Below are 20,471 nucleotides of genomic sequence, written 5' to 3' on the forward strand. Positions count from 1 at the left end.
GCTGTGGTCTGAGGAGCTGTGGTCTGCTGGACCTGTGGTCTGAGGAGCTGTGGTCTGCTGGAACTGTGGTCTGAGGAGCTGTGGTCTGAGGAGCAGTGGTCTGCTGGAGCTGTGGTCTGAGGAGCTGTGGTCTGAGGAGCAGTGGTCTGCTGGAGCTGTGGTCAGAGGAGCTGTGGTCTGAGGAGCTGTGGTCTGAGGTGCTGTGGTCTGAGGTGCTGTGGTCTGCTGGAGCTGTGGTCTGAGGAGCTGTTGTCTGAGGAGCTGTGGTCTGAGGTGCTGTGGTCTGAGGAGCTGTGGTCTGAGGTGTTGTGGTCTGAGGTGCTGTGGTCTGAGGAGCTGTGGTCTGAGGAGCAGTGGTCTGAGGAGCTGTGGTCTGAGGAGCTGTGGTCTGAGGTGCTGTGGTCTGAGGTGCTGTGGTCTGCTGGAGCTGTGGTCTGAGGAGCTGTGGTCTGAGGTGCTGTGGTCTGAGGTGCTGTGGTCTGAGGAGCTGTGGTCTGAGGAGCTGTGGTCTGAGGAGCAGTGGTCTGAGGAGCTGTGGTCTGAGGTGCTGTGGTCTGAGGTGCTGTGGTCTGCTGGAGCTGTGGTCTGAGGAGCTGTGGTCTGAGGAGCTGTGGTCTGAGGAGCTGTGGTCTGAGGTGCTGTGGTCTGAGGTGCTGTGGTCTGAGGAGCTGTGGTCTGAGGAGCTGTGGTCTGAGGAGCTGTGGTCTGAGGAGCTGTGGTCAGAGGAGCTGTGGTCTGAGGTGCTGTGGTCTGAGGAGCTGTGGTCTGAGGAGCAGTGGTCAGAGGAGCTGTGGTCTGAGGAGCTGTGGTCAGAGGAGCTGTGGTCTGAGGAGCTGTGGTCTGAGGTGCTGTGGTCTGAGGTGCTGTGGTCTGCTGGAGCTGTGGTCTGAGGAGCTGTGGTCTGAGGTGCTGTGGTCTGAGGAGCTGTGGTCTGAGGTGCTGTGGTCTGCTGGAGCTGTGGTCTGAGGTGTTGTGGTCTGAGGTGCTGTGGTCTGCTGGAGCTGTGGTCTGAGGAGCTGTGGTCTGAGGAGCTGTGGTCTGAGGTGCTGTGGTCTGAGGAGCTGTGGTCTGAGGAGCTGTGGTCTGAGGAGCAGTGGTCAGAGGAGCTGTGGTCTGAGGAGCTGTGGTCTGAGGAGCTGTGGTCAGAGGAGCTGTGGTCTGAGGAGCTGTGGTCTGAGGTGCTGTGGTCTGAGGAGCTGTGGTCTGAGGAGCTGTGGTCTGCTGGAGCTGTGGTCTGAGGAGCAGTGGTCTGAGGAGCTGTGGTCTGAGGAGCTGTGGTCTGAGGAGCTGTGGTCTGAGGAGCTGTGGTCTGAGGTGCTGTGGTCTGAGGAGCTGTGGTCTGAGGAGCAGTGGTCAGAGGAGCTGTGGTCTGAGGAGCTGTGGTCTGAGGAGCTGTGGTCTGAGGAGCTGTGGTCTGAGGTGCTGTGGTCTGAGGAGCTGTGGTCTGAGGAGCAGTGGTCAGAGGAGCTGTGGTCTGAGGAGCTGTGGTCAGAGGAGCTGTGGTCTGAGGAGCAGTGGTCTGCTGGAGCTGTGGTCAGAGGAGCTGTGGTCTGAGGAGCTGTGGTCTGAGGTGCTGTGGTCTGAGGTGCTGTGGTCTGCTGGAGCTGTGGTCTGAGGAGCTGTTGTCTGAGGAGCTGTGGTCTGAGGTGCTGTGGTCTGAGGAGCTGTGGTCTGAGGTGTTGTGGTCTGAGGTGCTGTGGTCTGAGGAGCTGTGGTCTGAGGAGCAGTGGTCTGAGGAGCTGTGGTCTGAGGAGCTGTGGTCTGAGGTGCTGTGGTCTGAGGTGCTGTGGTCTGCTGGAGCTGTGGTCTGAGGAGCTGTGGTCTGAGGTGCTGTGGTCTGAGGTGCTGTGGTCTGAGGAGCTGTGGTCTGAGGAGCTGTGGTCTGAGGAGCAGTGGTCTGAGGAGCTGTGGTCTGAGGTGCTGTGGTCTGAGGTGCTGTGGTCTGCTGGAGCTGTGGTCTGAGGAGCTGTGGTCTGAGGAGCTGTGGTCTGAGGAGCTGTGGTCTGAGGTGCTGTGGTCTGAGGTGCTGTGGTCTGCTGGAGCTGTGGTCTGAGGAGCTGTGGTCTGAGGAGCTGTGGTCTGAGGAGCTGTGGTCTGAGGAGCTGTGGTCAGAGGAGCTGTGGTCTGAGGTGCTGTGGTCTGAGGAGCTGTGGTCTGAGGAGCAGTGGTCAGAGGAGCTGTGGTCTGAGGAGCTGTGGTCAGAGGAGCTGTGGTCTGAGGAGCTGTGGTCTGAGGTGCTGTGGTCTGAGGTGCTGTGGTCTGCTGGAGCTGTGGTCTGAGGAGCTGTGGTCTGAGGTGCTGTGGTCTGAGGTGCTGTGGTCTGCTGGAGCTGTGGTCTGAGGTGTTGTGGTCTGAGGTGCTGTGGTCTGCTGGAGCTGTGGTCTGAGGAGCTGTGGTCTGAGGAGCTGTGGTCTGAGGTGCTGTGGTCTGAGGAGCTGTGGTCTGAGGAGCTGTGGTCTGAGGAGCAGTGGTCAGAGGAGCTGTGGTCTGAGGAGCTGTGGTCTGAGGAGCTGTGGTCAGAGGAGCTGTGGTCTGAGGAGCTGTGGTCTGAGGTGCTGTGGTCTGAGGAGCTGTGGTCTGAGGAGCTGTGGTCTGCTGGAGCTGTGGTCTGAGGAGCAGTGGTCTGAGGAGCTGTGGTCTGAGGAGCTGTGGTCTGAGGAGCTGTGGTCTGAGGAGCTGTGGTCTGAGGTGCTGTGGTCTGAGGAGCTGTGGTCTGAGGAGCAGTGGTCAGAGGAGCTGTGGTCTGAGGAGCTGTGGTCAGAGGAGCTGTGGTCTGAGGTGCTGTGGTCTGAGGAGCAGTGGTCTGAGGAGCTGTGGTCTGAGGAGCTGTGATCTGCTGGAGCTGTGGTCTGAGGAGCAGTGGTCTGAGGAGCTGTGGTCTGAGGAGCTGTGGTCTGAGGAGCTGTGGTCTGAGGAGCTGTGGTCTGCTGGAGCTGTGGTCTGAGGAGCAGTGGTCTGAGGAGCTTTGGTCTGAGGAGCTGTGGTCTGAGGAGCTGTGGTCTGAGGAGCTGTGGTCTGCTGGAGCTGTGGTCTGAGGAGCAGTGGTCTGAGGAGCAGTGGTCTGAGGAGCTGTGGTCTGAGGAGCTGTGGTCTGAGGTGCTGTGGTCTGCTGGAGCTGTGGTCTGAGGAGCAGTGGTCTGAGGAGCAGTGGTCTGAGGAGCTGTGGTCTGAGGAGCTGTGGTCTGAGGTGCTGTGGTCTGAGGAACAGTGGTCTGAGGTGCTGTGGTCTGAGGAGCTGTGGTCTGAGGAGCAGTGGTCTGAGGAGCTGTGGTCTGAGGTGCTGTGGTCTGAGGAGCTGTGGTCTGAGGAGCTGTGGTCTGAGGAGCTGTGGTCTGCTGGAGCTGTGGTCTGAGGAGCAGTGGTCTGAGGAGCTGTGGTCTGAGGTGCTGTGGTCTGAGGAGCAGTGGTCTGAGGTGCTGTCGTCTGCTGGAGCTGTGGTCTGAGGAGCAGTGGTCTGAGGAGCTGTGGTCTGAGGTGCTGTGGTCTGAGGAGCTGTGGTCTGAGGAGCTGTGGTCTGAGGAGCTGTGGTCTGCTGGAGCTGTGGTCTGAGGAGCAGTGGTCTGAGGAGCAGTGGTCTGAGGAGCTGTGGTCTGAGGAGCTGTGGTCTGAGGAGCAGTGGTCTGAGGAGCAGTGGTCTGAGGAGCTGTGGTCTGAGGAGCTGTGGTCTGCTGGACCTGTGGTCTGAGGAGCTGTGGTCTGCTGGAACTGTGGTCTGAGGAGCTGTGGTCTGAGGAGCAGTGGTCTGCTGGAGCTGTGGTCTGAGGAGCTGTGGTCTGAGGAGCAGTGGTCTGCTGGAGCTGTGGTCAGAGGAGCTGTGGTCTGAGGAGCTGTGGTCTGAGGTGCTGTGGTCTGAGGTGCTGTGGTCTGCTGGAGCTGTGGTCTGAGGAGCTGTTGTCTGAGGAGCTGTGGTCTGAGGTGCTGTGGTCTGAGGAGCTGTGGTCTGAGGTGTTGTGGTCTGAGGTGCTGTGGTCTGAGGAGCTGTGGTCTGAGGAGCAGTGGTCTGAGGAGCTGTGGTCTGAGGTGCTGTGGTCTGAGGTGCTGTGGTCTGCTGGAGCTGTGGTCTGAGGAGCTGTGGTCTGAGGAGCTGTGGTCTGAGGTGCTGTGATCTGAGGTGCTGTGGTCTGAGGAGCTGTGGTCTGAGGAGCTGTGGTCTGAGGAGCAGTGGTCTGAGGAGCTGTGGTCTGAGGAGCTGTGGTCTGAGGTGCTGTGGTCTGAGGTGCTGTGGTCTGCTGGAGCTGTGGTCTGAGGAGCTGTGGTCTGAGGAGCTGTGGTCTGAGGAGCAGTGGTCTGAGGAGCTTTGGTCTGAGGTGCTGTGGTCTGAGGAGCTGTGGTCTGAGGAGCTGTGGTCTGAGGAGCTGTGGTCTGAGGTGCTGTGGTCTGAGGAGCTGTGGTCTGAGGAGCTGTGGTCTGAGGTGCTGTGGTCTGAGGAGCTGTGGTCTGAGGAGCTGTGGTCTGCTGGAGCTGTGGTCTGCTGGAGCTGTGGTCTGAGGAGCTGTGGTCTGAGGAGCTGTGGTCTGAGGTGTTGTGGTCTGAGGTGCTGTGGTCTGCTGGAGCTGTGGTCTGAGGAGCTGTGGTCTGAGGAGCTGTGGTCTGAGGTGCTGTGGTCTGAGGAGCTGTGGTCTGAGGTGTTGTGGTCTGAGGTGCTGTGGTCTGCTGGAGCTGTGGTCTGAGGTGCTGTGGTCTGAGGTGCTGTGGTCTGCTGGAGCTGTGGTCTGAGGAGCTGTGGTCTGAGGTGCTGTGGTCTGAGGAGCTGTGGTCTGAGGTGTTGTGGTCTGAGGTGCTGTGGTCTGCTGGAGCTGTGGTCTGAGGAGCTGTGGTCTGAGGAGCTGTGGTCTGAGGAGCTGTGGTCTGAGGAGCTGTGGTCAGAGGAGCTGTGGTCTGAGGTGCTGTGGTCTGAGGAGCTGTGGTCTGAGGAGCAGTGGTCAGAGGAGCTGTGGTCTGAGGAGCTGTGGTCAGAGGAGCTGTGGTCTGAGGAGCTGTGGTCTGAGGAGCTGTGGTCTGAGGTGCTGTGGTCTGAGGTGCTGTGGTCTGCTGGAGCTGTGGTCTGAGGAGCTGTGGTCTGAGGTGCTGTGGTCTGAGGAGCTGTGGTCTGAGGTGCTGTGGTCTGCTGGAGCTGTGGTCTGAGGTGTTGTGGTCTGAGGTGCTGTGGTCTGCTGGAGCAGTGGTCTGAGGAGCTGTGGTCTGAGGAGCTGTGGTCTGAGGTGCTGTGGTCTGAGGAGCAGTGGTCTGAGGTGCTGTGGTCTGAGGAGCTGTGGTCTGAGGAGCAGTGGTCTGAGGAGCTGTGGTCTGAGGTGCTGTGGTCTGAGGAGCTGTGGTCTGAGGAGCTGTGGTCTGAGGAGCTGTGGTCTGAGGAGCTGTGGTCTGCTGGAGCTGTGGTCTGAGGAGCAGTGGTCTGAGGAGCTGTGGTCTGAGGTGCTGTGGTCTGAGGAGCAGTGGTCTGAGGTGCTGTCGTCTGCTGGAGCTGTGGTCTGAGGAGCAGTGGTCTGAGGAGCTGTGGTCTGAGGTGCTGTGGTCTGAGGAGCTGTGGTCTGAGGAGCTGTGGTCTGAGGAGCTGTGGTCTGCTGGAGCTGTGGTCTGAGGAGCAGTGGTCTGAGGAGCTGTGGTCTGAGGAGCTGTGGTCTGAGGAGCTGTGGTCTGCTGGACCTGTGGTCTGAGGAGCTGTGGTCTGCTGGAACTGTGGTCTGAGGAGCTGTGGTCTGAGGAGCAGTGGTCTGCTGGAGCTGTGGTCTGAGGAGCTGTGGTCTGAGGAGCAGTGGTCTGCTGGAGCTGTGGTCAGAGGAGCTGTGGTCTGAGGAGCTGTGGTCTGAGGTGCTGTGGTCTGAGGTGCTGTGGTCTGCTGGAGCTGTGGTCTGAGGAGCTGTTGTCTGAGGAGCTGTGGTCTGAGGTGCTGTGGTCTGAGGAGCTGTGGTCTGAGGTGTTGTGGTCTGAGGTGCTGTGGTCTGAGGAGCTGTGGTCTGAGGAGCAGTGGTCTGAGGAGCTGTGGTCTGAGGTGCTGTGGTCTGAGGTGCTGTGGTCTGAGGAGCTGTGGTCTGAGGTGCTGTGGTCTGAGGTGCTGTGGTCTGAGGAGCTGTGGTCTGAGGAGCTGTGGTCTGAGGAGCAGTGGTCTGAGGAGCTGTGGTCTGAGGAGCTGTGGTCTGAGGTGTTGTGGTCTGAGGTGCTGTGGTCTGCTGGAGCTGTGGTCTGAGGAGCTGTGGTCTGAGGTGCTGTGGTCTGAGGAGCTGTGGTCTGAGGTGTTGTGGTCTGAGGTGCTGTGGTCTGCTGGAGCTGTGGTCTGAGGAGCTGTGGTCTGAGGAGCTGTGGTCTGAGGTGCTGTGGTCTGAGGAGCTGTGGTCTGAGGAGCTGTGGTCTGAGGAGCTGTGGTCTGAGGAGCTGTGGTCTGAGGAGCAGTGGTCAGAGGAGCTGTGGTCTGAGGAGCTGTGGTCAGAGGAGCTGTGGTCTGAGGAGCTGTGGTCTGAGGAGCTGTGGTCTGAGGTGCTGTGGTCTGAGGTGCTGTGGTCTGCTGGAGCTGTGGTCTGAGGAGCTGTGGTCTGAGGTGCTGTGGTCTGAGGAGCTGTGGTCTGAGGTGCTGTGGTCTGCTGGAGCTGTGGTCTGAGGTGTTGTGGTCTGAGGTGCTGTGGTCTGCTGGAGCTGTGGTCTGAGGAGCTGTGGTCTGAGGAGCTGTGGTCTGAGGTGCTGTGGTCTGAGGAGCTGTGGTCTGAGGTGCTGTGGTCTGAGGAGCTGTGGTCTGAGGAGCAGTGGTCAGAGGAGCTGTGGTCTGAGGAGCTGTGGTCTGAGGAGCTGTGGTCAGAGGAGCTGTGGTCTGAGGTGCTGTGGTCTGAGGAGCTGTGGTCTGAGGAGCATTGGTCAGAGGAGCTGTGGTCTGAGGAGCTGTGGTCAGAGGAGCTGTGGTCTGAGGAGCTGTGGTCTGAGGAGCTGTGGTCAGAGGAGCTGTGGTCTGAGGAGCTGTGGTCTGAGGAGCAGTGGTCTGAGGAGCTGTGGTCTGAGGAGCTGTGGTCTGAGGAGCTGTGGTCTGAGGTGCTGTGGTCTGAGGAGCTGTGGTCTGAGGAGCAGTGGTCAGAGGAGCTGTGGTCTGAGGAGCTGTGGTCAGAGGAGCTGTGGTCTGAGGTGCTGTGGTCTGAGGAGCTGTGGTCTGAGGAGCAGTGGTCTGAGGAGCTGTGGTCTGAGGAGCTGTGGTCTGCTGGAGCTGTGGTCTGAGGAGCAGTGGTCTGAGGAGCTGTGGTCTGAGGAGCTGTGGTCTGAGGTGCTGTGGTCTGCTGGAGCTGTGGTCTGAGGAGCTGTGGTCTGAGGAGCTGTGGTCTGAGGAGCTGTGGTCTGAGGTGCTGTGGTCTGAGGAGCTGTGGTCTGAGGAGCTGTGGTCTGAGGTGCTGTGGTCTGCTGGAGCTGTGGTCTGAGGAGCAGTGGTCTGAGGAGCAGTGGTCTGAGGAGCTGTGGTCTGAGGTGCTGTGGTCTGAGGAGCAGTGGTCTGAGGTGCTGTGGTCTGAGGAGCTGTGGTCTGAGGAGCAGTGGTCTGAGGAGCTGTGGTCTGAGGTGCTGTGGTCTGAGGAGCTGTGGTCTGAGGAGCTGTGGTCTGAGGAGCTGTGGTCTGCTGGAGCTGTGGTCTGAGGAGCAGTGGTCTGAGGAGCTGTGGTCTGAGGTGCTGTGGTCTGAGGAGCAGTGGTCTGAGGTGCTGTCGTCTGCTGGAGCTGTGGTCTGAGGAGCAGTGGTCTGAGGAGCTGTGGTCTGAGGTGCTGTGGTCTGAGGAGCTGTGGTCTGAGGAGCTGTGGTCTGAGGAGCTGTGGTCTGCTGGAGCTGTGGTCTGAGGAGCAGTGGTCTGAGGAGCAGTGGTCTGAGGAGCAGTGGTCTGAGGAGCTGTGGTCTGAGGTGCTGTGGTCTGAGGAGCAGTGGTCTGAGGTGCTGTGGTCTGAGGAGCTGTGGTCTGAGGAGCTGTGGTCTGAGGAGCTGTGGTCTGAGGAGCAGTGGTCTGAGGAGCTGTGGTCTGAGGTGCTGTGGTCTGAGGAGCTGTGGTCTGAGGAGCTGTGGTCTGAGGTGCTGTGGTCTGAGGAGCTGTGGTCTGAGGTGCTGTGGTCTGAGGAGCTGTGGTCTGAGGAGCTGTGGTCTGAGGTGCTGTGGTCTGAGGAGCTGTGGTCTGAGGAGCTGTGGTCTGAGGAGCTGTGGTCTGAGGAGCTGTGGTCTGAGGTGCTGTGGTCTGAGGAGCAGTGGTCTGAGGAGCTGTGGTCTGAGGAGCTGTGGTCTGAGGAGCTGTGGTCTGAGGAGCAGTGGTCTGAGGAGCTGTGGTCTGAGGTGCTGTGGTCTGAGGAGCTGTGGTCTGAGGAGCTGTGGTCTGAGGTGCTGTGGTCTGAGGAGCAGTGGTCTGAGGAGCTGTGGTCTGAGGAGCTGTGGTCTGAGGAGCTGTGGTCTGAGGAGCTGTGGTCTGAGGAGCAGTGGTCTGAGGAGCTGTGGTCTGAGGTGCTGTGGTCTGAGGAGCTGTGGTCTGAGGAGCTGTGGTCTGAGGTGTTGTGGTCTGAGGAGCTGTGGTCTGAGGAGCTGTGGTCTGAGGAGCTGTGGTCTGAGGTGCTGTGGTCTGAGGAGCTGTGGTCTGAGGAGCTGTGGTCTGAGGAGCTGTGGTCTGAGGTGCTGTGGTCTGAGGAGCTGTGGTCTGAGGAGCTGTGGTCTGAGGAGCTGTGGTCTGAGGAGCTGTGGTCTGCTGGGACACCGGCTCACTGGAGCGGTTCTCAGACACTCTGCGTACACAACTAAACATCAGTCCAGTGATTCACACCAAAGCTCAGTCTTCAAGCATTCTCCAGTTTATACAGTAAAGGTTTGACGTTGTAAAGACAAATGCAGACACTGCTATTTATCTGAACAGCCTAATATTCCTTTTTCTTCCCTTTCTATAAAGCAATAACAGATTTTTCTTTATGTTTTGATTGAATAGATTGTGCAGTGTTCCCAATGCTTTTGCGTGTATTGAAATAAAAGTTATTATAAGGATTTTGAGCTTTACTCACTTTTTTAAACACACTGCTATATTTTAAACACGACTGTATATCAGAGGAAAGTGGACAAAGAAGAAGAAGAATGTCATTTTGAGGGAGCTTTACATTCAGATGAAGTGATACTGGGAACATCTGAATGCTGTCTTCATCTTATTTTATTTTATTTGCTGTATCTTATCGTAATTGTGTATTTCTGAACAATGAATCGAGTCGCAAATCCGATTTTTTGGTATTTGTTTTAAAGAATTACAACTACGGTTAAGGGGGTACATTGAGTAAACAAATGTATAAAGAAACAGTGACAAACTTAAAAGTTAAATAAAAAAATTCTTTACAAATTTGAAACACACTGCAGCTTTCTTATTTTTAAACACAACATTGCGTTTAGGTATTGCTGAATTTCTAATCTTAAAATTAAAAACAAAGGCTTATTTCCTCCAAATTTACATTTATAAATAGTAAATATAGCTTAAAGAAGTATCAGATTAATTAAGTGACATTCCTTATGATAAGATTTGATGGATGGTAACGCACAAGCGTCCGAACACGTGACTCTCCACGTCATCATGCGAGTGTTTGAGCGACAGCAGTGGATTTTTACTAAATCACGAAAACAACATGACACACACACACACACACACACACACGTTTGAAGGAGATCCCGATTCCAGCCCATCGGCTGCTTCAGCAGAAAAATACTCGGTAATGCTACATCTGGTAAGGTTTGAATGTAATTTTTTGGTGACTTTTATTTACTTAAATATTTTATTATTGGTTTGATTTGTATTTTCTGTTTGCGGTATAAAGTCTCTAATTTAAATAAATCCATAAAAGGAATAGTTTTGTCATCGTTTCTGGATCGAACGTTAATTTTTGGACGAACTGGAATCTGTCCCTTTAATAAAAGTAAAGAGCGGAAGTGGTCATCATGCAGCCGGAAGTGTTTGTGTGTTTGCACTCACTGAAGCGACATCATGGGAAGAGAGTCACGGTAAATCTTTCCATGTTTATTCAATTTCATTTGATCATCACGTTTAACTGTTTTAGTAATATTTCCAGTGTGAATTACAAGAGTGTATTATGAAGGTGTTATTAATACCGCTGCGCTGCGAATGAAACAATCATAATCATAAGACGTAAACTCTACGTTTGAGCTCACAGACTAACTAACTAACTAACTCACTAACTAATGTTTGCTATAAATGGTGTAATGGAGAGCATGTAGAGCATGTAGAGGAGGTTAGTGAGTTCCCCGGTCTGTGTGAATATCTGCATATCGCGCCATTATCATGTTGTTTACATCACAATTAAATACAGTTTAATTCATTACGTCATAACAACGCAGTCAGCTTCCATAAAATTAACTTCCATATTTTAAGTAAATATCTAATTTACTGATATATGTTGACCTCTGTTGTAAATAATTACTAACAATACTACTAATTATTATTATTTAATAATATATTATTATAATATATTATTATTTTATAATATTTGCGTAAAGTTGTTTTTCAGTCTTTTTTAACTTTGTGAATATAATGTGGAGCCAGTATAATAAAACTAAATTTCTATCGTTCCCAGTTGAAACATAAACAAAACTATTAGCTGTTTCTTTAAAATGGTTTAAAGTCACCATGAAATCATTAGACAATTCTTTTTCTTAATAGAATTTTGCCATGTTTATTATAAATGATTTATCTGGACATTGTCACACATTTCACGATTCTGTACGATTTCGATTCACAAGCTTGTGATTCAATTCCAACTGCGATTCAGTTTGATTCAGTATCGATTCACATATAAATATATATATTTGGATAAAAGCGTCTATCAAATGCATAGTTATTGTCTCCTCCTGTAGAGTTATTCTCCTCCTGCTGTAGAGTTATTCTCCTCCTGCTGTAGAGTTATTCTCCTCCTGCTGTAGAGTTATTCTCCTGCTCTGGAGTTATTCTCCTCCTGTAGAGTTATTCTCCTCCTGCTGTGGAGTTATTCTCCTCCTGCTGTGGAGTTATTCTCCTCCTGCTGTAGAGTTATTCTCCTCCTGCTGTAGAGTTATTCTCCTGCTCTGGAGTTATTCTCCTGCTGTAGAGTTATTCTCCTCCTGCTGTGGAGTTATTCTCCTCCTGTAGAGTTATTCTCCTCCTGCTGTGGAGTTATTCTCCTCCTGCTGTGGAGTTATTCTCCTCCTGCTGTGGAGTTATTCTCCTCCTGTAGAGTTATTCTCCTCCTGCTGTAGAGTTATTCTCCTGCTCTGGAGTTATTCTCCTCCTGTAGAGTTATTCTCCTCCTGCTGTGGAGTTATTCTCCTCCTGCTGTGGAGTTATTCTCCTCCTGCTGTAGAGTTATTCTCCTCCTGCTGTAGAGTTATTCTCCTGCTCTGGAGTTATTCTCCTCCTGTAGAGTTATTCTCCTCCTGCTGTGGAGTTATTCTCCTCCTGCTGTGGAGTTATTCTCCTCCTGCTGTGGAGTTATTCTCCTCCTGCTGTGGAGTTATTCTCCTCCTGCTGTAGAGTTATTCTCCTCCTCCTGTAGAGTTATTCTCCTCCTGCTGTGGAGTTATTCTCCTCCTGCTGTGGAGTTATTCTCCTGCTCTGGAGTTATTCTCCTCCTGTAGAGTTATTCTCCTCCTGTAGAGTTATTCTCCTGCTGTGGAGTTATTCTCCTCCTGTGGAGTTATTCTCCTCCTGCTGTAGAGTTATTCTCCTCCTGCTGTAGAGTTATTCTCCTCCTGCTGTGGAGTTATTCTCCTGCTGTGGAGTTATTCTCCTCCTCCTGTAGAGTTGTTCTCCTCCTCCTGTAGAGTTGTTCTCCTCCTCCTGTAGAGTTGTTCTCCTCCTGCTGTAGAGTTGTTCTCCTCCTCCTGTAGAGTTGTTCTCCTCCTGCTGTAGAGTTATTCTCCTCCTACTGTAGAGTTATTCTCCTCCTGCTGTAGAGTTATTCTCCTGTAGTTATTCTCCTGTAGAGTTGTTCTCCTCCTGCTGTAGAGTTGTTCTCCTCCTGCTGTAGAGTTGTTCTCCTCCTGCTGTAGAGTTGTTCTCCTGCTGTAGAGTTGTTCTCCTGCTGTAGAGTTGTTCTCCTGCTGTAGAGTTGTTCTCCTGCTGTAGAGTTGTTCTCCTGCTGCTGTAGAGTTGTTCTCCTCCTGCTGTGGAGTTGTTCTCATCCTGCTGTGGAGTTGTTCTCCTCCTGCTGTGGAGTTGTTCTCCTCCTGCTGTGGAGTTGTTCTCCTGCTGTGGAGTTGTTCTCCTCCTCCTGTGGAGTTGTTCTCCTCCTCCTGTGGAGTTGTTCTCCTCCTCCTGTGGAGTTGTTCTCCTCCTCCTGTAGAGTTGTTCTCCTCCTCCTGTAGAGTTGTTCTCCTCCTCCTGTAGAGTTATTCTCCTCCTGCTGTAGAGTTATTCTCCTCCTGCTGTAGAGTTATTCTCCTGTAGTTATTCTCCTGTAGAGTTGTTCTCCTCCTGCTGTAGAGTTATTCTCCTCCTGCTGTAGAGTTGTTCTCCTGCTGTAGAGTTGTTCTCCTGCTGTAGAGTTGTTCTCCTGCTGTAGAGTTGTTCTCCTGCTGTAGAGTTGTTCTCCTGCTGCTGTAGAGTTGTTCTCCTGCTGCTGTAGAGTTGTTCTCCTGCTGCTGTAGAGTTGTTCTCCTGTTCTCCTGCTGCTGTAGAGTTGTTCTCCTGTTCTCCTGCTGCTGTGGAGTTGTTCTCCTGCTGTGGAGTTGTTCTCCTCCTGCTGTGGAGTTGTTCTCCTCCTGCTGTGGAGTTGTTCTCCTCCTGCTGTGGAGTTGTTCTCCTGCTGTGGAGTTGTTCTCCTGCTGTGGAGTTATTCTCCTCCTGCTGTGGAGTTGTTCTCCTCCTGCTGTGGAGTTGTTCTCCTCCTGCTGTGGAGTTGTTCTCCTCCTGCTGTGGAGTTGTTCTCCTCCTGTAGAGTTGTTCTCCTCCTCCTGTAGAGTTGTTCTCCTCCTCCTGTAGAGTTGTTCTCCTCCTCCTGTAGAGTTGTTCTCCTCCTCCTGTAGAGTTGTTCTCCTCCTCCTGTAGAGTTATTCTCCTCCTGCTGTAGAGTTATTCTCCTCCTGCTGTAGAGTTATTCTCCTCCTGCTGTAGAGTTGTTCTCCTGCTGTAGAGTTGTTCTCCTGCTGTAGAGTTGTTCTCCTGCTGTAGAGTTGTTCTCCTGCTGTAGAGTTGTTCTCCTGCTGTAGAGTTGTTCTCCTGCTGTAGAGTTGTTCTCCTGCTGTAGAGTTGTTCCTCCTCAAGACATACACCTCCGCATTACTCCACTGTGTTGAGCCTTCGTCCTCCATCGCCAGTCATGAGTCGTGATCGCAGTTGGTGTCCACCGGAGTTGACGTCCCTTTGTTTATGACTTACGACTCGCATTTACTGGGAAATATCCGATTTGTCTGCTTACATGGCAGACCCAAATGCACGTATCCGATTCATATCTGATGTTTTTCCACATGTAGTGAGGCCTGAAACCCATCTGAGAATATCGGAATCCATGTGCTTTTTTCCTGCTCACACGTTCGCCGGTCATATCCGATCTGTGTCACATGAGAGGAAAACATCGGAACTGGGTCACTTGAACCATGCAGTGTAAATGGGGCCTTTGTTTCATATCAAAAGTAACAAAGATTATGATTTATGGATAATCGATATCGGTACATAAAAATGAGAATTGAGAAATTAAAATTGAGATTTTTTTTTTTTTTTTACCCACACCATTATTGTTAAATTCCTTTTCCTGGTAATCTTGAATCTGAAAAACAGCAACTTCTCTTCTCTGATGACGAGGGCGGGGCTATAACCTGTCACTCACATGAGATCCACCAATAGCAAACCTCAACCATCCAATCAATTCCCCATGGACACAATCAAGCCCCGCCCTCATGTGTTCTTGTTCCAGAAGCGTTTCACTCGCATATACGACACAATAGAGGAGAAAAGACCAGTGACCAGTGATCTCAGAATACACCCCTTCAGTGTGTGTGTGTGTGTGTGTGTGTGTGTGAGATCTCAGAATAAACCCCTTCAGTGTGTGAGTGTGTGTGTGTGTGTGTGTGAGATCTCAGAATAAACCCCTTCAGGCTGATGAAGACCTGTAAAGCTCTCTAGAACAGTCATTGAATCATGTAATCATTAGTTAACATATTAAAGGGATAGTTCATCCAAAAATGAAAATTAGCCCATGATTTACTCGCCCTCAAGCCATCCTAGGTGTATATGACATTATTCTTTCAGACGAACACAATCAGAGTTATATTAAACTCTTATCTTATTTGTGTTAGAAAAATATCCATATTAAAAGCTTTAAAACTCGCCCGCGTGTCGCCCATGTCTCAGCCATGTCTCGCCCGCATCTCGCCCATGTCTCACCGTGTCTCACCCCTGTCTCTGTCTCAGGCACTACCGGAAGCGCTCCAGCTCGAGGGCCCGGTCCGCCAGCAGGTCCAAGAGCCGCTCGCCCGACTCCAAGCGCTCGAAGAAAGAGGATCCGGCCGGGTCACGAGCCCGCGAGCGCAGCAGGAGAGAACGCTCTCGCAGCAGAGAGAGGAGGAGGTCACGCTCCAGAGACCGCAAGAGGCCGAGGTCAGGACACACACACACACACTCACTCACTCACTCACTCACTCACTCACTCACTCACTCACTCACTCACTCACTCACTCACTCACTCACTCACTCACTCACTCACTCACTCACTCACTCACACACTCACACACACACACACTGCTGTCATGTGCTCACGGCCCCGTCACGTCTCTTCACAGGCGCTCCAGGAGTCGGGACAGGAGACGCACCAGCCGAGAGCGCAGGAGGAGCAAGAGCAGGAGCAGAGGGAGGAGGTCAGTCTCTCTCTCACACACACACACACACACACACACACACACACACCTGAACACTTCTGCTGATCGTCTGAAGCAGGGGTCCGGGACCCACTAGGGGCTTCGGCTGTATATAGTCTGTTAGTCTCAGAAAGATAAACTCCACAGGGAGTGGCGACCTGAGGGACAGATCACTGACGGCAGTTCTACAGTCTGAGCTGGAAATCCAACATTCACGATCATCACTCCTAACGCTCGAGCGTTAATCTAGATAAATGTGTGCTGTTATCAGGAGAGTGTGTGTGTGTAAGCTTAAGTATCAGTGCTTTACTGCAGGATATGGAGGAGCGATCACTGACACTTTCTCCTCATGACAGCAGAAACAACTTTAAAATAATCCATCATTTGAAACGGTACAGGGTCTGCTTTTAATCGTGTGCACTCACCATAACAAGAACATGTTGAAAACTAGCAGGATGTGAACTGGAGCGCGTCACAGAAATGAACCGGAACTCCGGATACTTTCCTCACGGACATTAGAGGTATATCTGTAGAGAGCCTGAAGCGTCCTAATGAAGCGAACGCAAACTCTCTCTGACTGTGATGCGCAGGAAGGGTGTGTGTCTGTCCTGCAGAGAGTCCGTGTGCTCGCTCTTAAAGGGACAGCAGCACAATACGTGTCAGTGTCGTTAGTGTTGATTAAACAGAACATCACTCGCTGCTCTTGACTGAAGAACTTTAATTGTAAGCGTCAGTCTGTATTTAATTTTTACAATGGAAACTATCCAGTGTTATTTTACATTTGATTACTTTAATGTTTGTAGTATTTCTTACCCGACTGCTGTTAGATCCCCCTGAAACACTTAAAGCCGTCTTTATTTCATTTGTCTCTTTATTCTGTTGTGTTTATTTGTGGTATAATTTGCAATTTGTTTATTTTTTCTTATTTTATTACTTTCGGGGTTTTTTTTGTACATTTAGTTCAAAGTTTCAAATAAAGCCTCCCTGTGTGTGTGTGTGTGTGTGTGTGTGTGTGTGTGTGTGTAAGCTATTGCAGCAAAATTACCCAAATTATCCAAAAATTATGAGAATGTTAAAAATATCTATATGGCCGTTTTCCCTGTGGTATCGAAAATTGTATCGAATATCGATTTTTATCGAAGGTATCGTATCGAAATTAGACCACACGGATATATGAATTATTTAACTCACAAATCGTTAATTTCTTCACAGTAAAATATTATAGACCTTCAAAATGTATATAAATGTCATAATAATACAGTATGTGTGTATATATGTATATGTATATATATATACACACACACACACACACATTTTCTCCAGTTCTATATTTTGTGTGAAATGTGCTATATGTGAGTCATGTAAATTCATTGAAGAACATTTCATTCTAAATGTTAATTATCTTTATTTTGTAGGCAGTGTCACTCCTAGTTTTGTAAATTGTTTTGAAAATGAGCAGCTTTGTCATGACAGCATCAGACATGTGTGTATCGGCCCTCTGTGAGCCGAGGCTGAGTGACAGCTGGTGTAATGTGCTGATGTTCCAGCAAGGAGAAGCCGGAGAATGGAGATCAGAGCGCTGAGAAGAAGAAGATGAAGGAGGAGAAGGAGGAGGAGAAGCCGGAAGACGTGAGTGCCCTCCGCTTATTACCCCCAGATCAGTGTGTGCATCAGTGCGCTCTAACACCCTGACTCTGCAGCAAGACTTCGACCAGAACACGCTGGAGGAGGAGATGAGGAAGAGGAAGGAGCGCGTGGAGAAGTGGAGGGAGGAGCAGAGGAAGAAGGCCATGGAGAACATCGGCGAGATCAAGAAGGAGCTGGAGGAGATGAAGCAGGGCAAGAAGTGGAGCCTGGAGGATGATGACGGTCAGTGACCACCACACACTGCAGCACACACACTCACACACACTCTCACACACACTCTCACACACACTCTCACACACACTGCATCACACACACTCACACACACTGCAGCACACACACTCACACACACACAGGTGCAAGACTGGGAACTTACTGACGGACAGAGCCACAGTCCCATGATGCACTGCGAACGACAGTCCAATAAAAACATGAAGAAATATTCAGCTTAGATTGTGCTCAGGAATTCTGAACTGTGATTGGCCACCCCAAAAATTCTGAACTGTGATTGGCCGGACCTTGAATAAACCCTGATATTACACTGGCTTTATATTTGAGTGAGATTATCAATAACTGACAGTCGGAGAGCTGTTGTTCACAGTGCTGTGTTGAGTAAAGGGAAGGGCGTTAGCATGAGTGGCTACGGCTACATGTGACCAGATAATCCATTAGTCATCGCATTGACGGCTCAATCGGACTGAAAAACCTTCATGTAAAACACCTTAAAAACACTCAGTTTCAGTCAATCTCATGTTAATCTTGAGTACCTATAGAGTAGTATTGCATCCTTCATATCTCCAAAAAGTCTTTAGTTTTATTATATTTATAAAAGAAAGATAGGCTGAACCGAGTCTTTCCGGAAAAAACGAGCGGCTGGAGGCGTGCCGTGTGGGCGGAGCTGTTTACTTGCTGTGCTTACGCGCCGATAGCTAACAACACACAGACATTTGAAGCAGTTTTACTCGCCGCCTGCGGTTCCAACGCACGACCGTGAACCTTTATCGATGGGACTGCTCCATCCTTAAGCATTAGATCTGCAAATCCGGCGTCAAACTGGGCCTTGTTTATAAAACAATCATCATCGAAATGCAGGGAACAAACAAGAACACTTGCACAACTCCGTTGATGCTCTGGAAAAACAAACTCCATCCACTGGTCCCTTAACGCTGGGTTCTTTGGGAATCTGTGCAGCCGATGACTTCCCTAAAGCCGAGCACAGCGCTTTGATGAGGTACTGCTCTCGCTCTCGCTCTGGTCTGCGGGTGTGCCCGCGCCCTTCCCGGAGAAGTGCCCTTAGGACCCGTATAAGGAAATTCCGCCCCAGCTGACGTCACACAGGCCCATACTCGAGAAAAACTTTCCGAAACTTGTGACAAACCGGAAGGAGTATTTTTGCCACAGAAATACTCCATCAAACGTACAATTTAATTTTTGAAACTTTGTCCATGTTTAGCATGGGAATCCAACTCTTTAACAGTGTAAAAAACTCAGTATGCATGAAATAGCATTTCACCCCCCCTTTAATCGTAGAAATAGCGTAATGACGCGTGACGCGCTGAACGAGCTGTTCTCCTGTTGAATAAAGTGTGGTATAAACGAGTGTCTCGTCCTTCTATAATCCTTCTCTTCTGCGTGTGGAGCAGGACAACGGCCCTCCAGACTCACACACACACCACTGGCTTTGGCCATCTTTACTGTGTGGTCAATATTAGCAGCGGCACAACGGCTCATACGCTCATTATCTCCAAATGGATAAATATTAAGTCTGGTTCTTTATTTGTTTTAAACAGCAATGTAGGAGAATAGTTATTATGCGCAGACAGCAGGAAACTCTGTATATTCGCGCATGTCAAAAGAAATATTGTGATTTGAAGCTTGTGATATATAAACACACATCAACCCAATCACATGTTCAGTGTTCATGTAAACACTACGTTCAGATTCATCAATAGGAATGAATTCAGTCCGATAGAAACTAAAGTTGTGCATGTAAACGCAGCCGGTGTCATCAGTGTGTGTGTGTGTGTGTGTGTTTAGATGATGACGAGGAGACCCAGGCCCCGGTGGAGCCGGACCCAGACGAGGAGGAGCAGGAGAAGGAGCCCGCGGTGGAGCTGGAGGAGGTGATGGAGGAGGAGGCCGGAGAGGAGCTCGACCCGCTCGACGCCTACATGGAGGAGGTCAAGGAGGAGGTCAAGAAGTTCAACATGGGCACCATGAAGGGCGGAAACGACAAGGTACTTCCAGTGCTTTAACACCTCCTCCTGCGCTCCATCAGTGTCCAGCTCCACTGAGCTTCATGAACACCTCTTCTGTGCTCCACACCAGCTGACGTGAGGCTGAAGAAACAGGGCTCGTTCAAGCGCTTAACATGCTTGAATTTGACTTTTGGAAATTGAAGTCCTGGAGAACCCTTGAAAACAGCCCTATTACTTGAAAAGTGCTTGAATTTGATGCACCGATACTGAGCTCATGTACTCGTAAAAATTCTCCGATACCAACAACTGATAGGCCTACCAGGCAGCGCGTGTGTACAGTAAAGCCTTGGTTATACTTGCGCCTGGCTCCGTGAGATTATTACCCTTAAACCCTGAGATTATTACTCGTGACAATAAAACTAAATATATGGATATGAGAATGTGTATATAACGATCTCTTACATATTTTTTAATTTCACTAACATTTCATTAAGTTTCGTGAACATTTTTATTAAACATGGACCTTTATGTTCATTAAAAATACTTTTTATGCTATTGTATGCTCATTTTTTAAATGTAAGCAACTCATTTAGACGTGCAAACTGGGTGCCGGTGTGGTGAGAAGTTCGAGCTCGGCCAGATTCGGCTCAAAGTCGTTCATCTTCGGATGCGGCGCCGCGCGCGTTGTTACAAAAAATGCCGCGCACACCGCCAGGCGAAATTGGGTCTTGCGAACCCAACGCACACGACCGCCCACACCGCAATGACGTCATTTTTGGCGCGCGCACCTTCGCGCTCATGCGGACGCGTCGAGTATAAAGGCCTATTTATACTTCTGCGTCGAACTGCCGCCGTAGCTACGTCGTAGGCTGTGTGTAGCGCGTGTACCCTACGGCGTACCCTGACGTGCACCTCTCCAAAAATGTAACAACGCGTCAATTCTACGCGGACGCAAGCGCTGTGATTGGTCTGCTAGGACCGCTCCCTCGGGTTTCACATGCTCCCTAGGTGCGCGCCAACGCGGACAACGACGCAGAAGTATAAATTAAAACCAACACGTTGCCTACGGCGTATAGGCTCCGGCGTAGGTCCGACGCAGAAGTATAATGAGGCCTTAAACCAGGCTTTACGGTGCGTGTCCACTAAAGCCCAATTTATACTTCTGCGTCGAACTCTCAAAACAGACGTCACATCCCGAACCTCACAGCAATTGGCTGCCGACCGCGTTTTTCGCTTGATATTTGCATAAAGTCGAGAACTGCCCAACCTTTTGACGCTCTCGGTCGCTCTCAACGCTTTCTCCGGTCCGCTGTCAATCCCAAAATGCACTGTGCGAGCGTGAAGCTCGACTTCCATAGGAATGAATTGAAAACGCTCGCTCCGCTCTGCTCGCACCGCGCCAGTGGACACGCACCGCACTCAGCACGTGTCATTTAAACGAAATTAAACGGATTAAAACGAAATCGTATATGTAAGTAAAGTAAAGCATGAACTGTTACATGATTTATGTATAACGAGTGGTTCCATACATTATTACAGGACGTTTGAAGACGTCAAGAAGTTTAATGAACGCAAACATCCGAAGCGCGCGCTCCGCAAACCAACGTCTTGATAGACAGCGCACGAATACTGAATTTAATTGTCTTTAACGAATTGCGCTTAAAAGGACGAATTCCGTACAAAGTTTATGTAAAAACGCCCGTCTTGGTGAGTATCCTAGTAAACAAAGTCGGTTATATCCATAGACAGTATATAAACGGTTATATCTCAAGTGACCGTAGTCATGATGTTCAGATGCGGTCCATGCGTTCGGTCTTA

General features: G+C 50.7%; 1 protein-coding gene across 3 annotated transcripts in view; it reads left to right on the forward strand.

Annotated features, from left to right (window-relative positions):
* The first annotated feature begins 9,569 nt into the window (after nt 1-9,569).
* ddx46 (DEAD (Asp-Glu-Ala-Asp) box polypeptide 46) overlaps nt 9,570-20,471 on the forward strand; it is a 35,707-nt gene continuing 24,805 nt past the window's right edge. For 2 of the 3 annotated variants that reach the window (XM_084137527.1, XM_084137528.1), the window contains exons 1-6: nt 9,897-9,969; nt 14,369-14,554; nt 14,737-14,811; nt 16,359-16,440; nt 16,512-16,680; nt 18,493-18,692. In XM_084137527.1, the coding sequence (XP_083993653.1) occupies nt 9,953-9,969; nt 14,369-14,554; nt 14,737-14,811; nt 16,359-16,440; nt 16,512-16,680; nt 18,493-18,692 (729 nt within the window). In that variant the 5' untranslated portion in view covers nt 9,897-9,952. Of the gene's footprint in view, nt 9,696-9,896; nt 9,970-14,368; nt 14,555-14,736; nt 14,812-16,358; nt 16,441-16,511; nt 16,681-18,492; nt 18,693-20,471 lie in introns of those variants that run through there. The other variant, XM_084137529.1, reaches the window with a different exon arrangement.

The sequence above is a fragment of the Abramis brama genome, assembly GCF_963993115.1.
Source record: "Abramis brama genome assembly, chromosome: 15".
NCBI classification, from domain to species: domain Eukaryota; kingdom Metazoa; phylum Chordata; class Actinopteri; order Cypriniformes; family Leuciscidae; genus Abramis; species Abramis brama.